Source organism: Lupinus angustifolius, unplaced genomic scaffold (genome assembly GCF_001865875.1).
Source record: "Lupinus angustifolius cultivar Tanjil unplaced genomic scaffold, LupAngTanjil_v1.0 Scaffold_7_140, whole genome shotgun sequence".
Taxonomy (NCBI): Eukaryota; Viridiplantae; Streptophyta; class Magnoliopsida; order Fabales; family Fabaceae; genus Lupinus; species Lupinus angustifolius.
Window position 1 is genome coordinate 24095 of NW_017717761.1, and position 21898 is coordinate 45992.

The following is a 21898-nucleotide window of genomic DNA, read 5'->3' on the forward strand; positions in this document are numbered from 1 at the left end:
TTGATAATTAAGACCTAACAAGTGTATGCATGTGGAAAGCATTTGAGTTTTAGTATAGCATGAAGAAAGTTAAGGTTGCATACTTAGTGACAGAATCCATGAACAAACAGTTAAATCTTAAAGAAACAATTGCTTCTTCTTTCTTCAGTGGTGCATGGATTAGTAGCAAGATGTTAATGTAATGTTTGCTGAAGATAATAGATTTGTAGAACATTCAACAAAAAGACACGGCAGAGCAAACACACTAACAGTTATAGTGCATACTCATTGTTTTAAGTGCTTTAAACCTCCTCACAAACAAATGAACAATGATAGAGTAAATTACATTAATCCTTCTTTGAGTGAAATTATACAAACAATCTCTCCCTTTTTAAACATATAAATCATCCATAATTATATGCATATCTTACATTAATTACTTATATAGGAGATATAAGTGTAATTTATTAAATAAAAATAGTGATGAATATAATTAAGTCAAAAAATATTATCTATCGTGAAGATAAGTTCAAATAGTATATAAGTCAATTTATACTCATTATTTTTAGTTCGTTACAATTGTATCAATAATTCTAAGGATGTGTTTAAATTATTCTTATACCTTGTGGATGGAAAAAATATCGTTGAGAGAGTTAGTCTCACATACATGTGGATGTGACTTGGACAGGATTGCTTCCAATGTGATGATACATGTGGGAAACCAAAAAATATTATATTATCACTAATCAAATTAATGAATAGACATTGACTCTTATATTATTTTGACTTTTCTTTATAATATATCAAATTTTGTTTATTTTAATTACACTCGTCACCATTTTTTGTTTAAGAAATTACATTTATCTCTCCAACATGGATAGTCAGTGTAACATGTGTATATATATATATATATATATAACTAGGATAGTTTATGTATATTTAAAATTTAAAAAAGTGAGAGATGATGTAAATAATTTACTCATATCATATTACACACATTTAATTCTCGTGTAAGTTTCAAACAAAACAAAAAATTATTATGATGTCTATATGTGTCTACAAATTACATTGAAGCCTAGTCTTTATTAATTAGAGTTGAGCCGGTAAGATCGGGGGGAAACATTTCATGTTCCAACATGTATTTTTTTTATTAGCAATAATTCAAGTCTTTTATGGAGGGGAAATGAACCCATTGCTACTCAAACCAATATTTGTATAGGAGTGTATATATCTATCTCTATATATAAGTGGTAAACATAAAAATAAGAATATAATATTTATATACTATTAGTTTAAAGATTTATATACAATCATCTATCATTCATTTAGATTATTTTTTTGAAGAGACGGTGATAATTAAATATGAATGATAACAGTGTATAAAACTCATACAATTACTCAATACATTTTTTTCTCTAACAATAATGTATCTTCACTTCATCCATGATATTCTGAATCTGATGGAGAATCCTATCACCCACATGAAAAGCTTTTGCTTCTTCACCAGTTGTACAAAATGATAGATAACAACTGCCCCAACTAAGATCAATGAAGTTTCACCTAATAAGCTACCAATATTTTAAATCACCTCTTAGAATATGTCAACAAAGTATTGAATGCATTGTGTTGTCTATTGTCTCAATCGGTAAATAAAACAATCAACTATCTCAAGATATAGAACTTATCTTTTCATTTGGTTGCATTGTGTTGTCTATTGTTTCAATCGGTAAAACCATAAGTATCTCATGATATATATATATATATATATATATATATATGTAAAAACTTATCTCTTCATATTTGGTTAATGTAGTCTTAAGTTAGCACCACCTACTACCTTGTTGTATAGAGTTGGATTGAGAATGACATGAAATCAATGTTGTAAAAACTGATTCATCCTGGCTGGTTTAATTGGTAAATCGGTTAATTGATTTCAATACTAGTACAATACAATAATTATATCAGTCATACAATTATATTGGTCAAAACTAATCAAACTGGTCATATCGGTCGATTTTCAATTGAATTGTAACGGTTATACTGGCCAGTTTATATTTAAAATTAATTTTTTAATAAAAATAAAAAAAGTATTGATTTTTTATTAATTTTTTAACATTAATGTTAATATATGAATATCTAATTTCGCCGGTATGCAATTTAATTAGTGAACCATCAATTAAACTACTATATCACTATATCAGTATCATAATTAATTTAATGACTGATTCTATATCAATAACACTCCATGAAATAATGCTCCTATTCATCTTGCATTTTCAAAATACTTTATGTTTATTTTTTTAGAGGGAATGAACCACAATAGTGGTTAGTGGACTACATTCATATCTTAAAACCAAAACTTTAAAAGTGGATTCATTCACTTATATTTTATTCACTCTATCCAGTGTGATGAGACTTATCATACTCACATTTATTTCTAACAAATCTTTTATTTATGGCTGGTATATTGATATTGAAAAATATGCATTTCAAATCTTGTTTTGACAACATTATTTTTCATATTTAAACAAAAAATATTTTAAAATTTAAACAATAACTATAAAATAGGTATGAAAAACATTCATCATCATATATAAGTATCATTTTCTTTTACATAAAAAAGAAAAGAAAAAGAAAAGACTAAAGGATGGGATAAAGATTCATTTACAGGATGTTATGCCCTTCTGCTGATGACATGTCTCAAGACTAATACAAATTCAACCTAAGTTTTATCATAAAATCCGCAACATGTTCCTACTTGAAGATACGTTGTACACGAACTTCTTAATTCATCATAAGCAACTTGACGATATTACAAAGAACTTGTACTAATACTACAAAAGAGTCTATGCATCTTCTCAATAATCATGTAGACTACCTTCACAAAATCATTCTAAAAAAATTGTATGACAACCATTATATGAATATCTTAATATTTATCATTTATTGTTTATTAAAGTTTATTAAAGTTTATAAAAGTATTATTAAATGGTTTTCAAGTTAATATAATCAAACTTGATAATTGTGGATAAGGGGTTCGAGACCCATCCCCTTCCCCAGATGATTTTTTTTAACTAAAAGATTTTTGTTTGTTATAATTTTCCTCCCAAACATCTAATTTTTACTTGGGCTATCAATTTTTAACAGAATTGAATAATTATATATTTTGAAAATTATTAAATTCAGCTTTCATAAATTTAATCTTAAATTGGTTTATTGTATTTGAAAAATGATAATGGTAATAGATAATAAATTTATTTTATATTATTAAAGGGCTTAGAAAATTTAGTTAGTGATCCACATCATTTTATATTATAAAATTAGTGCATAAGAGACGAAATAGTATTGAATATTTTTATATCATTTCATATAACACTTTTCCTATATATTTTTAATAATATTTGTTTCATTATATCGACCATCAACTGATATTTTATAGTGACGTGGATTTCTCTCATGATTCGATTAATTATTCAACTTACCAAACTTTTATTTATATGGAAGAAAATGTAGTAATGACCCAAATATACTATTTTGATGTAAAAAATAGACTTTCAAATAATGTATACTATTTTGACTTTCAAATGGTGTAAACTTTTATTTCTCTTCGTACTATTTTGACTCTTATATTAACTTGTATGCTATTTTATTTTTATTTATGTAAAAGGATGATGCATAAGAGCAGCATCCTATTTTAATGGCAGATATGTATCTATCATTTTCCTCTTTACTCTATTGACTTTCAAATATCTTCAACTATTTCGTCACAAGTGAGAATTTTTCTATGCCTTGGTTTTTGCATCCTCGTTCCTGTATTAATACTTCTTTAATTATTTTTGTAAGTGTATATTTGTGAATTTGTTTTTAATTTGAAGATAAAATGAAGCTTGAGAAGTATAGATGATAAAATGGATAATGCACATGGACATGCCACATGTTCACTTAGCCCACATTTTTTTACAAGGAACATACAAATTTCACTTATTTGCTTATTTAGCTTTGTTCTTTTGTCGACCAAACTCATACACATTTCTATTCGGTAAAGCGGGTAGCCCACGGAAATAATGTAAGAAAAAATTCAAATAAATTATGATGTAATGTAATTTGTTTAACTTTATATAAATATTGAAGTTTTTATTAATATTTTTTTGTTCAACTACTTTATTTAATTTTTTTATTTTACCGTATGACATTATTTTATATTTTAATTGTTTATCAATGTTTACATGTTACTCACATATCCGTTAACTCACTTCAAAATGGGCAGATTATACAATTTTGTTTGCTAAGACAATAGGAACATGTCTAAATCCACTTAAAATTTGAGGGCATAGACAAAATAAAGAGGGCTACTCATTTTATCATCTCTATTGAGAAGTAGCATGAATTTCATAGCTATAAGTTTCTCCCTTCCATCTACAAGCTAACAATCAACTTGAAAGAATCCTAAGAGATAACTTAATTAATAGAGCTAACAGACATTAAATATATTGATTAGAGACCATCTGAGTTAATATAAGATCAGAGACATCTGAGTTGAAAAATAGATAGTATTTAATGATTTGAAATCTTCTCCTTCAAGAGGTATATATAGATGAGCAAATAATGTATACACACAGTAAATTATTCTAGTACAGTATCACTGTATTGTCTATCATTCATGTTTAATTATTATAGACTCTTTAAATAAAAGTAATATGAATGAATGGTATATAATATATGAATGAATGATAGATGAAATATGAATGAATAGTAGATGATATAATAATTGAGGAGAGATCTGTTTACACTCAAGTTAAGTTACATAAGTTACGCTCAATCTCAACTACTCATTTTCTTAAATCTAACGGACTAGATCAGTGAAATTTCAAATTTATTTAAGATTTTCTTTTTTTTCTCTCATCATTTATTTCAGTCAGTTAGCTAATCCATTGGATTTAAGAAAATGAATGATCGAGATTGAGTATAACTAATGTAACTTAATTTGGAGACGTAACAAATCTCTTCTCCTAATAATTATATGTAAATATCTACGCTATACTTTGTATATAGTTAGAGCAAAACCAAAGTCTCCTGTAATCAATAATGTTACAGTTTTTAATCAGGTTGCTTTTAAATTAATATCATAACTCATTAACTGATTTAGAGCCAGTAAGCCACTAAGCCCATTTTCCATAAAAAAGATCCATGCCAACTAAAGATCAACCCAAGAAGAAAAGCATAGACATGTTTGACGGTAATGTTAAAAGAAAATGAAAATACATAAAATAGTATAATGTAGCAATGGTTACTTAAATAAAATGAATGGATGAATTTCCTAATGAAGTTAACATATTTACCAAATTCATTAATACTTAGAGTCTAAAGTCCTAATCATAACAAAGAAACTAGTTAAGGTTTCAATTTGCAAATATCGAGGTTTTCATGCACTTTTCTCTTAAATATTTGATCATGAGCTTGTATATATATATTAAGCTCAAACAAATATTTTATATGATTTTATCAGAGATATTTTCATACATGTTGGATGAAAGATTAATTTTATTTAGGATATTGCGACTCTTCATCATCAAATCTAGTAGTTTTACTTGAAAGAGATCAAACATTAACATTTAACCTTATGTAATATTTCATCATCAGCTTTGTTATAAGAGAATACAAACTCGTCCTATTATTATTATTATGTTAATGTTATATTCTTTTACTATAATTCTCTTATCTACAAAAAGTGACATATATTACTTATAAATTAATTATTAATAAATAAAATATCACCTTATGATATATATCATTTTCTTGTAAGTATGATAATTTAGTACGAGGATATATCATTTTTCAATTATTATTATTATTTTATCTAACATATACATTGAGTGAAAACTAAAGGTGAGTAGTGTTATATCAACAAATAAAATTTGACAATTTATTTTATAATAAATCAAATTATTTCTATTTCTCATTTTTTTCAATTTATATTTTTATACATACATCTTTAAAAGTATATCTAAAAATAAAAAAACTACTAAAAATTATCTAAAAACCTTGTGTAATATTTGATAATTTTCCACAAAACCCAAAAGAATAAACTATTGGTAAATTTGTTATCCTATAATAATAGATAAGTTCAAATTCATAATGAAAAAATCCCCACATGTGTTGACTGCCCTCCTAATCTTTACTGAGTTGGAATCATGAGAAGTGAGTATTTCAAAATATAAAAAAAAATATAATTTTTAATATTATATTCTCTTTTAATTATAATAAAATTACACTTTTATTATTAAAAATAAAAAGAAATACATGTATTTATTTCTCCAAGGAAATCATTTTTCGTCTCCTGTGTGACTCAGAACCTTTACACTCGCTGAACAGCACATTGGAATGAGTTGAGTTTCAGGTGAAGCAGTTTTTGTATTCAATTCTTCCAAGCTTTGACTTTTGAATCAATCAACCATAGGCATATAAATATTCAAATTCCACCATAAATGAGCATGGTAGGTCAACTCTCTATGGTGTTGAATCCTACAATGGCTGTTATTGTTGCTGCAATCATGTTTATTTCTTTGTTTTTCTGTTAACTAATGATATATTATTCTACTAAATCCTCATATCTATAAGAAAGAAAATAATATATGTAACTTATAAACTAATCATTAATAAACAAAATATTACTTATCTTTATAGTGTAGAAAAAATGGTAGAAAGATATATCATGTTCTTGTTTACATTGGTTTTTGAGGAATGGATGATGTATATGCAGATGAGATAAGTAAATGCTATAAATTATTGGTAGGTTTGCTTACCAAAACCACAACTAAACCCCATTTGGCAAAACCCATTTACATATCTTCTCAATAGTAAAAATATTTATAGATGAACACTTTTGTTCATAAAACGGTCCCATTTTGCTGAAAAGCCCAAAACTTTTGCTTCTTTGCTCTATGCATTTTCCCTGTAGCTTCCCTTCTCCATAATCCTCAACTACTCTCATTTATAGGTCTCAACAACCCTTTCAGAGTGCATTTATAATGCTGCATTTGATGAGAGAGAAAGAGGTGGTGCATTGTTCATAAATAAGTCTGGCCATAATAACCTCCTCACTAAACCACTTCACCTATAAATCTATTATCTCTATCACACACACCATTGTACTAGGTACTACAATTACTACCACCACATTCACACTTCTTTCTCTCTTTCTATTCCTTACAATACACAACCCTTCTTCTCTTTCTTTTATAACCCTCCAAATAATATCCTTTTCACCATTGCATTATTCTCTCACCAAAATAACATACCAACATATTTTCATTTTAGCTTAGCTCAAGCTTTTCATGAAAATGGTTCCCCATTGTTAAAGGTACCTTCTTTTCTCATTTTCCAACGTGCCCATTTTCTCATACTGTGAAAAAATAACATTTTTTGAAGAATAAAAAGAGAAATTTGGTTGTGGTTTTGAGCTTTTGATTCTTAGGTGATAACGTGAGCTGCAATAAAATGGAAACTTGTATGGCTCTATTGCTTTTAACGGCTATCACAGCATATCTAGTATGGTTCACTTGCATCTCACGGTCACTGAGGGGTCCACGTGTCTGGCCACTATTGGGCAGTCTCCCTGGGCTGATTGAGAATTGCGACCGCATGCATGACTGGATCTGCGACAACCTCAGCGCGTGTGGTGGCACGTACCAGACATGCATATGTGCAATACCATTCCTTGCCAAGAAGCAAGGTCTCGTGACTGTCACGTGTGACCCGAAGAACTTGGAACACATTCTTAAGACCCGATTTGACAACTACCCTAAAGGTCCTACGTGGCATGATGTGTTTCATGATTTGCTGGGTGATGGGATTTTCAACTCTGATGGTGAAACGTGGCTATTCCAGCGCAAGACAGCTGCACTGGAATTTACCACTAGAACTTTGCGCCAAGCCATGGCACGTTGGGTGACTCGAGCCATCAAGGATCGACTTTGTGTGATCTTGAAAGAAGCTGAGTTGGAAGCCCAGCCTGTAGATGTACAGGATTTAATGCTTCGACTCACTTTTGATAATATTTGTGGGTTAGCTTTTGGGAGGGATCCACAAACCCTTGGGCTTGGGCTGCCAGAAAATTCATTTGCCATGGCTTTCGACCTAGCCACTGAAGCCTCACTTCAAAGGTTCATTTTGCCTAAGGTGTTGTGGAAGATTAGAAAATGTCTTGGGATTGGGATGGAAATCAGCTTGAGCCGAAGCCTTGTCCACGTGGAAGAGCATTTATCTAGTGTAATTCAGAAGCGAAAGGTGGAATTGCTGACTCAGCAAAAAGATGGGACCCTACACGATGATTTGCTGACTAGGTTTATGAAGAAAAAAGAATCCTACTCAGACAAATTCCTCCAACATGTGGCATTGAACTTCATCCTAGCTGGACGCGACACATCATCGGTCGCGATGAGTTGGTTCTTTTGGTTGATGATTCAGAATCCTAGGGTGGAGGAGAAAATCTTATATGAGATATGTAGTGTTTTGATTGTGACTCGTGGCATTGACATCGAAAAATGGTTAGTTGAGCCATTAGGTTTTGAGGAACTTGATCATTTGGTTTATCTTAAGGCTGCATTGTCTGAGACACTACGTTTGTATCCATCAGTCCCGGAGGATTCAAAGCATGTTGTGGCCGATGATGTGTTGCCAGACGGTACATTTGTTCCGGCTGGATCGTCAGTGACCTATTCCATATACTCAGCAGGGAGGTTGAGGTCTACATGGGGTGAGGATTGCTTGGAATACAAGCCTGAGAGGTGGTTGTCAGTGGATGGTAAAAAGTTCACCATGCATGATTCTTTCAAGTTTGTGGCCTTCAATGCTGGTCCAAGGATATGCTTAGGAAAGGATTTGGCATACTTACAGATGAAGTCTATTGCAGCTGCGGTGCTGCTTCGCCACCGGCTTGCATTGGTGCCTGGCCACAAAGTGGAGCAGAAGATGTCACTGACATTATTCATGAAAAATGGGCTGAAGGTCAATGTGCACAAGAGGGACTTGAGGGGGATTTTGGCAAGCATTCAGAAAGAAAGGGATGGAGATATTCAAGGGAAAGAATCTGCAGATTTAAGATGCAATGGTGTGGGAGCTTAATGAGTGAGTTCAAGGGGTGGAACAAAGGTTGGAGATTTTGGCATGTGGATTTCAATTTAAGTGTTGAGAATTCAGCAGCTGTTACTTCTGCTTATAGATGAAAAGAGAGCAATTTCCTTAAGAAAAAACAAAGCGTATATTACATTGTATCTTATAAATTCATACTTCATAGAACTGTGGCGAGATTTCTTTTCTGGGGACATGGGGTTGATGAATGTTTTCTCAATCTATCTTCCTGGTAGAATCTTTGCAGATATTCATTGTATTAGTCATTTCTTGTTTTTCAGAAGTATCTATTTGATTTTACTGGTGTTTCAAAACCTTGTGCAAGAGTGTTCAATGTTGATGCTCATAGAAGAATGTATTAAGTTTTGTGAAAATTTGATGATGGAATTTGACTGTCCTGAGTAGTATATGTTACTGACTTACTGGTGTTGTGTTGTTTTTTGTCTTTTGGATGATGCTTGGGTGGAAAACTCAGAAAATCTGCAAAATTTACCTATCCAATATATGCTTCATATATACATGACAATTTAAGAACCAGAGTTTTTTCAAGTCAGATAATTCCAGAATCCTTGCCTATGACAATGTAGGAAGAAAAGCACAAATTGATAAAATGGTAAATTAGATATTTTCTCAGAAGGCATGAAGAAAAGCACAAATTTACTCATATAACATGCATTTCAAGTTATGCTTAAATGAAGTCATAGGTGGAAATTTCACACCAACTATCTATAAATAAAATTTAGATCATGACACAAGGAATTTGAAAAAGGTGTCAAGTTAATCCAAGTTTTCTGCAGGAAATAAAAAGGCCTATAGCTAATTGGTGGAACACTTTGATAGTATCTCTTCTGTTTAGGCAGAATGCTGCTGTTACTCTTCCAAGTGCTTGACATATTTGGTCATCTGTTTTTTTTCTCGTTTACTTTTATGTCTCCAGCTGAACTCATAGAGCCTGCACCTTCCTTGACATTACATTCTTTAGTCGAGAATTTTCTCTCCGGTAGAAAAGAAATTCCAGACCAATGTGCCGATTAAGTACAATGCAACAGAAACCTTAAATACATCATTCCAAGAACCTGCAACAACAATAACAGATCGTTTATAAGTGAATGATCATGAAAAAATATAAGGTTGAGTTTGAGTAGAATGTAAGTTGAGCAGAGCATTCTCACCTCGTTGGAGTATGTATCCCGTTGCAGCTGTACCAAAGACACCAGCAAGCACTCCTGCAGTATTTGATAGTCCCAGCAATACTCCCTGAAATATAATGTAGTAAACACCCTTATATTCATATTGAATGGAAAAAATGAAACCAGAACATATTGTACAATGGAAAACATTTGTCCAGGATTTACAAATTCAGATAGACGTCTTTAATGAATGAAGTAGAATGAAGTACTCTGGTTGAAATTTGAGAAAACAAACTCAAACTTTGGTACAGGGGAAGTCGAAGAGAGAATTGTTTTTATTATAAGGTACTCCTCACCATCAACAAGTTATTGTAACTCGTGAATTATTTGATTAATCAGGAAAGAGTTGACATGCAAATCTGCAATAGATATTTGAAGTAATTGACTTATTGACAATTCTTCTTTGCAATTCTAACGTAGAAATTTTGGATCACTCATGCAGATTAGACTGTCAACAAAAAGCAGGGGCTCAATAAGCAAAAAGTGTCACTGGATACAACTAAAGAAAGGAGCCTGTTACAGTCCCAGTCTTTATTCTTTAGCATGATCAGCCAGTATTGAGTTCATATATGAGTTCATCGATCCTGGTACATAAAAATTAAAGTAGCAATAACTCACCGCATAGCGTGGTCCAATGTCTTGGTGGTTGGAATAGAGACCAGATTGTGAGAATGCATCACATCCCTGCACAGGAAATAATAGATTGTGGTTAATATTAAGGTAAATCTGCGAACACAAAATTTATGCAAACTAGTTTTATATGCATCTATGCATTTTTCAGTATGAAATTTAGTCAGGGCATAAAAAATAATTCAAATTTGAGGAATCTAAATTGAGGAAGATGTATACTAATCTAGCTCAAACCTGACTGCAAGCCATGCACAGTACTGCCATGGTGGGTGTTCTGACATGGCTAAGTTGTGTAAGGAAAAAAGCAGGACCCAGAAACCCAATTGATTGCATGATCTGCCAAAATAGGAAAGATTTAAAGAAAAAGTGATCATAAAAGGTGCATAAGGAAGAATGAACCAGACCATGTCGACTGCCATTACTTTATGATCAGGGAGAATATTTACTGTCTTGGAAAAGTACATACAAAATCATGACAAAATTATGTTTTTACTGGAGCTGAAACAAATACCCTGTACTATCATTTATAAAAGAATTCCATTCAGAGCAATTTGGTAAATTGTTTTATTGATGAAGATTAGCTTTCACATTAGTCTGTTAATATCCAGGAAAAATATTATGCCAAAAAAAAAATGTAGAATTATTACAATGTGCACAACACAATGTATGACGGAATTTCAGTTACAAGAGTGGTGATTTTTTTACCTTTCGAACAGCTGTTATCGAAACGCCTTTGCTCACAAGTGTGTCAGCAATCCAGCCTCCTATATTTGCAAAAATAGCCATGGTTAACCATGGCAGGACACATAACAGCCCAGATTCGGTGAGGTTGAACTTCAGAACCTGAGAAGATAACATATTAGTTCATTCATTCAATGGACTAAATATGTCATGTAAAATTTTCTTTATCTGCTTATCCATGCTTGATTAGATCACCTAATCATTCAAGTTGGATCAATAGAACTATCACATTATAGTGTCTTTATGTTCATGTAACTTTTTAATATCAGCAGTTAGGATGAAGGCAAATTTACCTCGCCTATCTTTTAGAGTAATTGCTAAGAAATATAAATAGCCGTCTGCTCAAGTTTAACAGTTTAGAGAGCAAGTGGTAACATATACATTAAGATCAAGTAGTTCCAAAGAAAAATAACATTGTACCATGGAGAAAATTATGCACCCAACTACATTGCAACATGTTTAAAAAGTAAAAACAAAGAGAATGCAGAATGTACTAAACCCTACAAGTTTCATGCAAATAGAAGAACTGTGTCAATGGGTAGATGGATATCCCCACCTTCACAGGTGGAAATAAATTGTATGATTTAGTTTATCTACACATAAAACATCGCTAATATATATATATTAGCTACCCACTTGAGCTGTTCTAGTTCTGGTCCTGCTTGCAAAGATTCGAGCCATGATAGAAAGTATTGCCAAGGACAAGTATGTTATAAAAAGCATTAATGAATTATATTTAAAAAAACCTTAAACAGGTAATTACCTGATTGTAGTAAGTAGGCATCCATGTTAATAAAATAAATGTTCCCCAATTATGGCAGAAGTGAGATACTATTAAAGCCCAGACAGGTGCTTTTGATAAAATTAATTTCCAAGGAATAACTGTCACAGGTTCTTTTGATACGCTGCCTTCCAATATGAGTCTTTTCTCTTCTGTTCCGAGGTCTGGGTCATCTTTTGGTGAGCTATATGCCTGGAAGAGATCGACAGAAGGGAAAGGATATGACAAACAACTTGTTGAGAAGGAATTAAAAAATACCCCTTACATTCATAAATGTCATGGTCAGAGTAAGATGTTGTTACCAAAATAAAATTCCAAAAACGTACAAGATTTCTGATTCACTAATATACGATAAACTGAACATTAATTGATTCATGCATAAATATCACAGTGAATCCATATATTATGCAAAACTTCACATGAAACAGACTCTTATCAAATCAACACAAAACATGAAAATATATTTCATAGTATTGGCAGAGGAAAAATGTTGGGTTTCCTCTAAAAACATTTTTCCAACCAGGAACAGAAACGTAAAGTAGATTTCTTAGAAATTATGAAAAAGCCGACTTACTTTTCTAAGCCACAAGGCAAACCAGACACTTCCAAGGGATCCAAATGAGTAAAACACTGATGGCCACCCAAATTTTTGGATTAGCAAAGGTGAAAATGCCAGGCCAGTGACAGAACCAAGGTACATGCCACTATATACAAGGGCGAGTGACCTGCTTCTCTCTGATACAGGAACCCACTTGGAAATCATATTATTCATTGCAGGCATGGCAACACCCTGAAAAAAAAGTAGCAAAATTTGTTGCCAAATCATAGGAGAAAAAATCATGTCTATACTCAGCATGGAATTTGAACACAAACCACCCAAATGACAGTATTTTTCATTTGGTTGTATTACTCGTCACAGCAGTATTTATTAGGTTAAGGATAACACAGAGGGAGAGGGCGATAAACTAAAAGAATACTTTCTGGTTAGCTTTCCAAGTTTTCTTGTTGCTTGTTGACTAATAAATAGAAGGAATCCTTTTTGCCTAAAATTTCTTGTGAAACTGGCAATTCATTTTGCATAACAGGAACAAATATGGACAAGTGACCATTTGAATTTAATTAAAGACACCAAATAGATGAAGTCATAAAAATAGTAAAAGGGCCAACCTCACCAATTCCCATAAAGGCACGCATAATAAGCAGATATGGCAGCCCAAGTTTTGCTGCAATAGGAGTTAGAACTGTTGCAATTGACCACCAGATAACTCCAAAACCTAGAACTACCTTCCCACCAAGTTTGTCTGCCCATATGCCACCAAGGATCTAAACCAAAAAACCATTGTACAGCATTCAGTTGATAGAAATTGCAATTATAACTTTTTATGTACACTGGATTGAATGAAAAGACAGATTGAAAATCATAATATACTAGACTGCTAGCATATACTGTTAAGAACACCATGTGTCATGGCAGGTTCAGCTAGCAGCAGGACTTGAATCCTTACTAGAAGAACATATGAAACCAATATCTTGAGAAGGTAGCATGTTTTGCATCTAGCAGTCACACCTGAGTAAGTAGATATCCCCAGAAGAAAGACGACTGAATTAGGCCAACTGTTGCACTGTTCCAATTGAACTGTTGTGACATTGGAAGTATCGCTATGCTCATATTAACCTATGAATTAAAATGAACAATGCAAAGTATATCAGAAAGGAACATTAGTAATTAACATTCAATTGAAGATCAAATGAGTGCTTGATTAGTAGAGCAAAATAGCATAATAATAATGTTCGCAAAACAAGTTAGAATGTGGAAAAAGTGATTCAATCTCTACAGACATTTCCTTTCAACAATCAGCATCTACAGCTATAAAAGGTAATATGATTTGTTTTAATTTTAGTTTCTTGATAGAAAGGGGAAAAATAGGTCACTGGGACAATAGGAGTAATGATCAACTGTACACCCTATATGGCATTTCAAGTAACTAGACACCTTGCTGTAATAATCAATTGAATATGGCACCTAGAGACATATTTAACATGGAAAACATGGATATATACATAACATAATAATTGAAACCATAAATACAAGAAAAAGTTACTCACGCGATCCATGTTACACAGCAGAAATGCTGAAAAACATAGCAGTACAATAACCCAGCGCTTAGGAAACTGCTGCCACCCAGGAGATACTTGTTGCAGATTTCCTTCCACTAGAATGGCTTCACCTGTCCCTTCAGATGATGGCAGAGGATCCATCTTTGTTTCTGCGTCATACTGCTCATCAGACTTGTACTGAACACGAATATTAGTTGCCTTACCAAGCTCAGTTTGTGTGTGCTTCCTCTTCCTCAAACCTAGTCCATATACTTCTCTTTGTACAATATTGCTACTTCTATAGGTATTGGAACAAAGGTAGGAATGACTTTTTCCGCCGGCCTTTACTTTGAAATTCATGCATTGACTATATTGCCAAGACACTGGAGAACAATGCTGCCCTTCGTTTAGAAATGTTTGCATCGGTTTTGGAACTCTCTCTTCCAAAGGAGAATTGGTTCGAAAAGACATTCCATGCTGGCATCTTGACAAAGGATTCTTAGCAATCTGGCCACCATAGTGTGCAACCAATACACCAGAAACTCCCCGTCTTTGAAGCGATGGATCTTTTACCGACCTATATTCATTTCCTGCCAATAGCATACAAAAACGGTTAAATTTTTCACATATTTTAAAATAGTAATCAACATAGTTCAATTTTAGAAGCATTCAAGAGGACCAAACAAAAGAAATTAACCTAAATTACACAAAAAACAATTCCTACCAAATCTCCATTTACTTGGAATAAATTACATGCTTAAAATATATATATTTTTCAACCAACAAGACATTAATCTAGTGATGTAAAACCTCACTTGTTGGAAGGGACAGCCATACACTTCGAAAGGGATTAGTCCATCACCCTTAGGCTGGAGGATACCTTTTGTTATACAAAAAAATCAAGAAAACTTTTTTTTTTAAAGTACGCTTGCCCTAGTCCAAAATTTTATGACATTGACATTTATATATACAGACTACAAAGAGGGAATGTAGATAACTCCCACAAGCTAGAAGCACATGTTACAGCAGAAAATAAAAGGAATACAATGGATTCATCTATAAAATACATAAAATCACAAATAATATCTAACACTAAACTATGGATAATGCTAATTTTCTATTGACACTCAAAATTCTCTTTAGTCTTTATCAAAAAAATTGATTGAACCAAATCCACACACAAAATAATCAAGTTACAAGCATTAATCCATCAGTGAATAATTCACAAAATGCATGTAGTAAACCAAAAGTAGAAGAAGAAAAAATAAATTATAAATTAATAAGAAAAGACAGTGATTAATTGAGTAAGAAAAAGTTGAAGTTGAAAAGAGAGTAAACCAGATAAAATGAAAGAACCGAAGTTGCGATTGGAAATTAAGCTACTCATAGCCATTGAAGTTAAGCTGATATTACAGGAGAGAGAAGAAAGCTGATAATAATCTATTACGCTTTAAGCATTTCTCAGAGATCAAACTCAAGAAATGAAACGACGTCGTCTAAGTAGAACTCTCTTCCTCTGCCAATGGAAGGGAAGAGAAGAGAATGAAAGGATAAGCTAAGTACAGAAGCACTTAGTCTTTTTTAGCGTTAACTTTTTTTCTCATTTTATTTTTTTATGCCAATAATAAGAAAATTAAAATCCCAGTTTCGTCGTAACCAAGAGAAAGGAGGGTTGAGGATGTGACACGTAGAACGTAGTACGTAGTACCATAGGTAGGAAATGTCATTATGCTATGAAATTATTTAAATAGTAATAATTATCCTATCGAATCCTCTATAAAGTAAAACAATTATTAAAAAAGTATATTATTTTTATGAGGATTTATAAGAAAGTATATTATTTCCTTATTTAAACACTCTTCATATATAAATAAGATGTGTGTTCTTTTTATACTTCGAAATATATTTCCTCACCTTTTGGGTAAAGAGTTAATCATTTTTTAGTGTATAGTTGTCCTTCTCAATAAATATCATTCTCAAGAATGAATTTTTTAATCCTTTAGTCGTTCTAGAGATTTAGCAAAATCTTATTCTAGTATACCAACAATTTGTTTAATACATGAGTGTTTTTAGTGTTAAATCATGTTCAAACTTGATACATACATTTATTTTGGGTATTCCTGTTGAGAAATGATATTCATGGTAGATAATTTGTAAGATTAATTACATATTTAATATTTTGTACTATTCAATGTATATATAATATTATATGAATAATATAATAAATGTATGATAAATTATAGTTGAATTTGTAAAATCCATCATAGAATAATAGAACACTAAATTATATATAATTTCAAAGTAATAAAAAATATATCATATTATTAAAATATAAAATTATAAATTTGTAGTTTTTTTGGCTAATCATAAATATGTAGTTACTTTAATTTGGTGAGAATATCATAGTACTGGTGGTCTGGTGCTAGTTTTGGTTATCAAGAACATGTATTCACTTTGGTGTGAATATTATATTACTGGTGCAACTCTACTTGATATCCTTTGTATTTGTGGTGGGTAATTTTTGGGGTTTGTGAGTATTTTTGTGTTGCCCTAAATTCCGACGAGTATAGTCTGAGTTGATAATGATTGGACTTTTTTTTATCATTCTAGACCCAAATACTATCTTAACTCTCAATATTAGTCTAATTAACTTCCGAAACTGACATTGGCTTCAAACCCGATTAAACATAATATATTCTAGTTAGATATTACTTATTATTATGATTATATAAATTAATATATGAAATGATATATTGTATATATTTTGATAATCATTCACATATATCTATATATATGATTAAAATATTAAAAAAAGTTAAATATGAAATGATAATATATTATGACAATAAAACATTTACAAAAAGTATCCTAAATAATTAGAACAAACAACCGAAAAATAATGACTAAATAAGTTGTTAAAACAAATTTCATCTTTTACTTTGGTGAAAGAGATGTTATTAATATATATAGAAATAAACAAAAACTTCAAATCAAATAAAAGTCCTCGAGTATGCCATGAGACGAATTATGATAAGTCATATTTATCTTTTACTCAATTCTAAATATTTAATTAATCTAATTTTGAACTTGAATTTGACCCATCTAGGATAAAACTTCATCATATTCAAATATAATTACGATCAAGACAAATTGTATGAGCGGTTACGGTCGTACTCAGCCTACTAGTATACACTGCTACTGTTTCACGGTGGGGAGTGGAGGCAAAGGTTACATGGAAGAAAACGACGAGTCCAAGAGTGCCGTGGAGTTCCATACATGTTGGAAGCAAGGTAAAATGAAAAAGTTAAGAAAAAAGGTCCAAGTAAAAAATTGAAATTATTATTATAATAAATATTCGTGATTTTCATGTTTTTCAATTAAATAATATCGGGGTATTTTATATTCATCATTGGAATATTCCTCTCCTAGCACCTGGCTTTTGTGGTATGTCAGAAGTGCCTGTCATTTTCTTTGTGGATTGGAGAGGGTTTGATTTTGTTTTTTTTATTTCTTTCACATGCAGGATAGTTGATTTAGTTACTTACAATTCTTAATATTATCAGTTTACAAGACTTAAAGAAATGATGTTATTACAAAATACAAATCTTAATCTTTCTTAATATAATATAAATTTAGAAGCATGTGTTTATGGAAAGTGTTAACAAAGGACATATATTTATGAATTAATATGCTTAATTAACTCTTTTCAAATTATTTCTTTACATAATAGATATGGTGATCTATTAGTGTTAAACCATGATTAATCTTTATATATAGTATGTTTTTTCTATAACCAAGATTATATCCTCAACTCATAGTTAAAAAATTAATCTTTTTTTGGAGTATGAGATTGTTTCTACCAACAAATATTTTTTATATCTAAATTGTTGTTTGTACGCTAATAATAAAAGACTTTTTTTAATATTATTAGTTCAGGGTTCACTATTCATTTATAAGCTAACACTTTTCAATTCTTCAAATTGTGGAGTTTGTTGTGAGATAGTTATGTATGATAGGAACATGAAACTTTGTGTGCTAGGTCATTCCATTGTGGCAAAATTAAAGGATTGAAAAAATGGTCAGAACTCATTTTGTGTGCTAGGTCAGAGTACTGGGTGAATGAGTCAGTGATTCAACCAGTGGGTCAATGATTGAACCGCTTAACTCGGTTTACATTAAAATTATAAAAATTAATGAGACTATATAACAATATTTAATAATTGTATACTCAAAATTTAAAAACATTAGTGTACCTAATTAAATAACCAATAAAGAAAATCTTAATACTATAAAATGACACAAGCAAGTTGAAAACATTATCAAATAATATATAAACTATGTTTTAACTACAACAAAGATGTACAATAAATTTAAAATTTAATTAAACAACAAAGATTTGGTTATAACGTAAGATAACAAGTGACAAACATAATTACATATAAATTAAATATATTTGACTTTTTCACCTAAAAATGACATCAATTTGGTTTTTTTTTTTAACTTTGATTGCATCGGCCGGTCCGATCATCTGAGTCATCAGTTTTACGCTTAAACTAACTGAGTCTGTAACACCGTGAATTTTATGTGTATGTTTTATTAATTATTTATTTTATCAATGATTAATTTTAGAAATTAATCGGTATTGAATTAGAATAAACTGTATTTGAGTGTTAGTCTTGTTTTGTTATTTCCTATTTTATGGTAAATTTCGTAATTTTCTGTGACGGAAAGTTTTTGAGCTGCTGTCGGGCCCAAATTTGCCCGAATTCTGCCCAATAACGTGTTTTTGATTTCCGTAACTCGGAATCGAATTCCGATTGTGCCATTGGCTTCAAAATGTTATTTCGAGTCAATACAGACATCAAGTTTGTCCAGAACATATTTCTAAATATTTTTCATTCCGAATTCCGTGTTTCGAAGTTTTAACCGTAAACCAAAGTCGAGAGATTTTTAATATCCGATCGAGTATTAGCTGATAATAATCGAGCATGGTTTATTTGCGAATGTTTCACCGAAAAGGTCATATCGCTTTCATGTAAGAGGCTTGCTTGTGGAACAAGCAAAAGTACACATCTTCTTACACAAAGTCCCTTTAGGGTTAGTTTGGGAGTTGGATTTTGGAGGGGAAGGAAGGGAAAGGGAAGACTTGGGAGCTATGAAATACACTTTTGAGAAGACTCCCAAGCCTTCCCTTTCCCTTCTCTCCCCTCTAAAATCCAACTCCCAAACTAACCCTAAATTACTCATCTACCTCTTACACATCTACTTTTTGGAAGAAACCATTGGTCTTTACCCTCTCTCAAATCTGATTTCTTGTCCTTAAGAGACAACACCTAGCTTAGGAGGAAACCCTTGGAATTTTCTCTCTACAGTTTAGTATTTTAAGAACTCTTAAGGTAGTTCTTCGTTTTCTTCTTCATTTTGATTCTCCCTCTTCTTAAGATCTAACCATTAGATGTTTATGAAATTTTAATATGATGTTTATATGTATGTTATGAACATTTTCAACCGTTGAAATGTTTTAAAAATCTTCCTAACTCTTGTTATGTTCAAAACTCTAAATAGATATTTTCTTGAGCTTAGAAAGTTATTTTGAAACCATGAACTCTTTATGTTCATGGGGCTGTTTTTAAGGTTTAAAAAGTTGTATTTTTGTTAATTTGAGTTAAAGGTGATGAACCATGTAAAGTTTTGAACCATGTAAAGTTTGAAACTTTTCATTTGTTTTTGGCTTGAGAAACCATAGCCTTGAACAAATGCAAAATAGTTGTTTTTCGGATTTGGTGATAGAAATAAATATTGTAGTGGAATATGGTTAAATGTGATGATATTTACATCAAAGGAACCTTTAAAGTGTTTAATGATAAGTTGAAAGATCAAAACTTTCCTTAGCATTAGGTCTAAATCATCTATATGTGTTTAGGAAAAATTTAGTTTCTAACTTTGAAATCCAAAATGTTTGTGGATGAGTTGTTGTGAAAAAGTGTAGCTCAGGAAATTTTGAGTTAAAAGATTGTTTAAGTATGAGATCAATTATTTGCGTGCCTGGATTTTGTACGGATACTTTCTTAAGTTGTATGATTAGGATAGCTTAAAATATCAAGTATTGTGGTGGTTATCCATGAAGGAACACCACTCGATAAACTAAAATGCATCGGGATCGAAAACAACGGAGAGTTTCGATCCGGTAGCCCAAAAGGGCAAGGAAAATGGTCAGGGTAACTGGACCACCTCGCCCGGGCGAGCCAGTCTCGCCTGGGCGAGGGAGAAGCATAAAAGAATGTTTCGAGATAGCGCTTGGGCGAGCAACCCCTCGCCTGGGTGAGCCAACCTCCCTTGGGGCGAGCGTTTCTCGCCTGGGCGAGGGTCAGACAGCCTGTTTTGGGCGTTTTTGGCACCCGAGCGACCGTACCTTGTCTGGGCAAGTCCAGACAGGTATTTTGACCAGTTTTTGGTGGATTTTTAGCTTGAGCGACAGTCCCCTCGCTCGAGCGAGAACCATGCAGGAAATTGAGTCTGTTTTTATGAATTGGTCGCTTGAGCAACAGTCTCTCGCTTGGGCGAAAGACAAAAAATATTTTTGACTAATTGCGATTGTTTGATTGCTTAGGCAATAGCCCTAGCTTGGGTGTGAAGTGTATTTACCCTTGGGAAAGACCGTGACTCAGATGATTGAACTCGGTGCCCAAGATCAACAAACTTATACAAGTTCCTTTGTTCTTGCACCTATTTTGGGCAAGGTTTCCGACTGTGATGTCGTGATTAGGGCGATGCCCAAAAAAAGAAAAAGGATTACATGATACCACGTAGCGAGGTCGTCTGACCATAAGAGGCTTGACCATGTGGCTGTCCAGGGTGATTCAACGATGGTTCGTAGTGGTAGGGATGTTATTCCTCTATTTACGTGTTGACGCAAGATCGGGTCCCACAAGAAGCATTTCTCTGGGAGATGTCTTAGGTTGGGTCGATCATATAAAATAATGATTAAAAGATTTAATCGGCTAACCTCGGTTAGTGTGCATACTCATTATGAATAATGAAGTAGTGGAGAGGAAATTTACGAGAGAAAAACGAGCTCCGAGATGTTGAGAGGGACGACGATGGCGGTGGTTCGTCAACAAAGTCTTGAGGGTGAGTCTAGGTGAGACGAGTCCCTTGTATTCCTGAATGAGGTATTCTATTGGATCGGACAGTTCTCACAGCGCAAACTAGACTATCTCTAACAACCCCTCTTTGCAATCAGGATCAATGAGAGGATGCTCAGAAAGTGTTTGATACGACACCGTCCTGAAATGGACAGTTCTTTGGAACAGATCGATCATATATCCTTGCGAGGAATAATTTTGGCACG

General features: G+C 32.2%; 2 protein-coding genes across 5 annotated transcripts; one reads left to right on the forward strand and one right to left on the reverse strand.

Annotated features, from left to right (window-relative positions):
• Positions 1–6991: 6991 nt before the first annotated feature.
• On the forward strand, positions 6992–9388 carry LOC109337524 (cytochrome P450 86A8-like). Its single transcript, XM_019574507.1, has one exon. It carries the CDS (start codon positions 7477–7479, stop codon positions 9100–9102), a length of 1626 nt encoding a protein of 541 aa, XP_019430052.1. The 5' UTR covers positions 6992–7476; the 3' UTR covers positions 9103–9388.
• Positions 9389–9747: 359 nt separating this feature from the next.
• On the reverse strand, positions 9748–16132 carry LOC109337522 (ascorbate transporter, chloroplastic). Of its 4 annotated transcripts, none has more exons than XM_019574505.1 (12): positions 15886–16132; positions 15039–15137; positions 14557–15002; positions 14018–14125; positions 13618–13773; positions 13025–13240; positions 12433–12642; positions 11634–11771; positions 11163–11264; positions 10917–10982; positions 10281–10365; positions 9748–10184 (listed from the first exon to the last, which is right to left on the reverse strand). In XM_019574505.1, the coding sequence occupies exons 1-12, from the start codon at positions 15938–15940 to the stop codon at positions 10087–10089; spliced, it is 1779 nt and encodes a 592-aa protein (XP_019430050.1). In that variant the 5' UTR covers positions 15941–16132; the 3' UTR covers positions 9748–10086. The 4 variants fall into 4 exon arrangements, with proteins under 4 accessions (XP_019430050.1, XP_019430049.1, XP_019430051.1 ...); XM_019574504.1 differs by having other exon boundaries at positions 9748–10013; positions 10071–10184; positions 14557–15137; XM_019574506.1 differs by having other exon boundaries at positions 14557–14948; positions 15060–15137; positions 15886–16131.
• Positions 16133–21898: the final 5766 nt, after the last annotated feature.

Bases quoted from the DNA above. Each gene is read 5' to 3' on its own strand.
- LOC109337522 (XM_019574504.1), bottom strand. From the start codon at position 15,940: ATGGCTATGAGTAGCTTAATTTCCAATCGCAACTTCGGTTCTTTCATT. The intron at 12,643-13,024 runs GTAAGTCGGCTT...GATCTCTTCCAG, and splicing joins TTGCCTTGTGGCTTAGAAAA to GCATATAGCTCACCAAAAGA. The intron at 10,366-10,916 runs GTGAGTTATTGC...ATTATATTTCAG, and splicing joins ACATTGGACCACGCTATGCG to GGAGTATTGCTGGGACTATC.
- LOC109337524 (XM_019574507.1), top strand. From the start codon at position 7,477: ATGGAAACTTGTATGGCTCTATTGCTTTTAACGGCTATCACAGCATAT.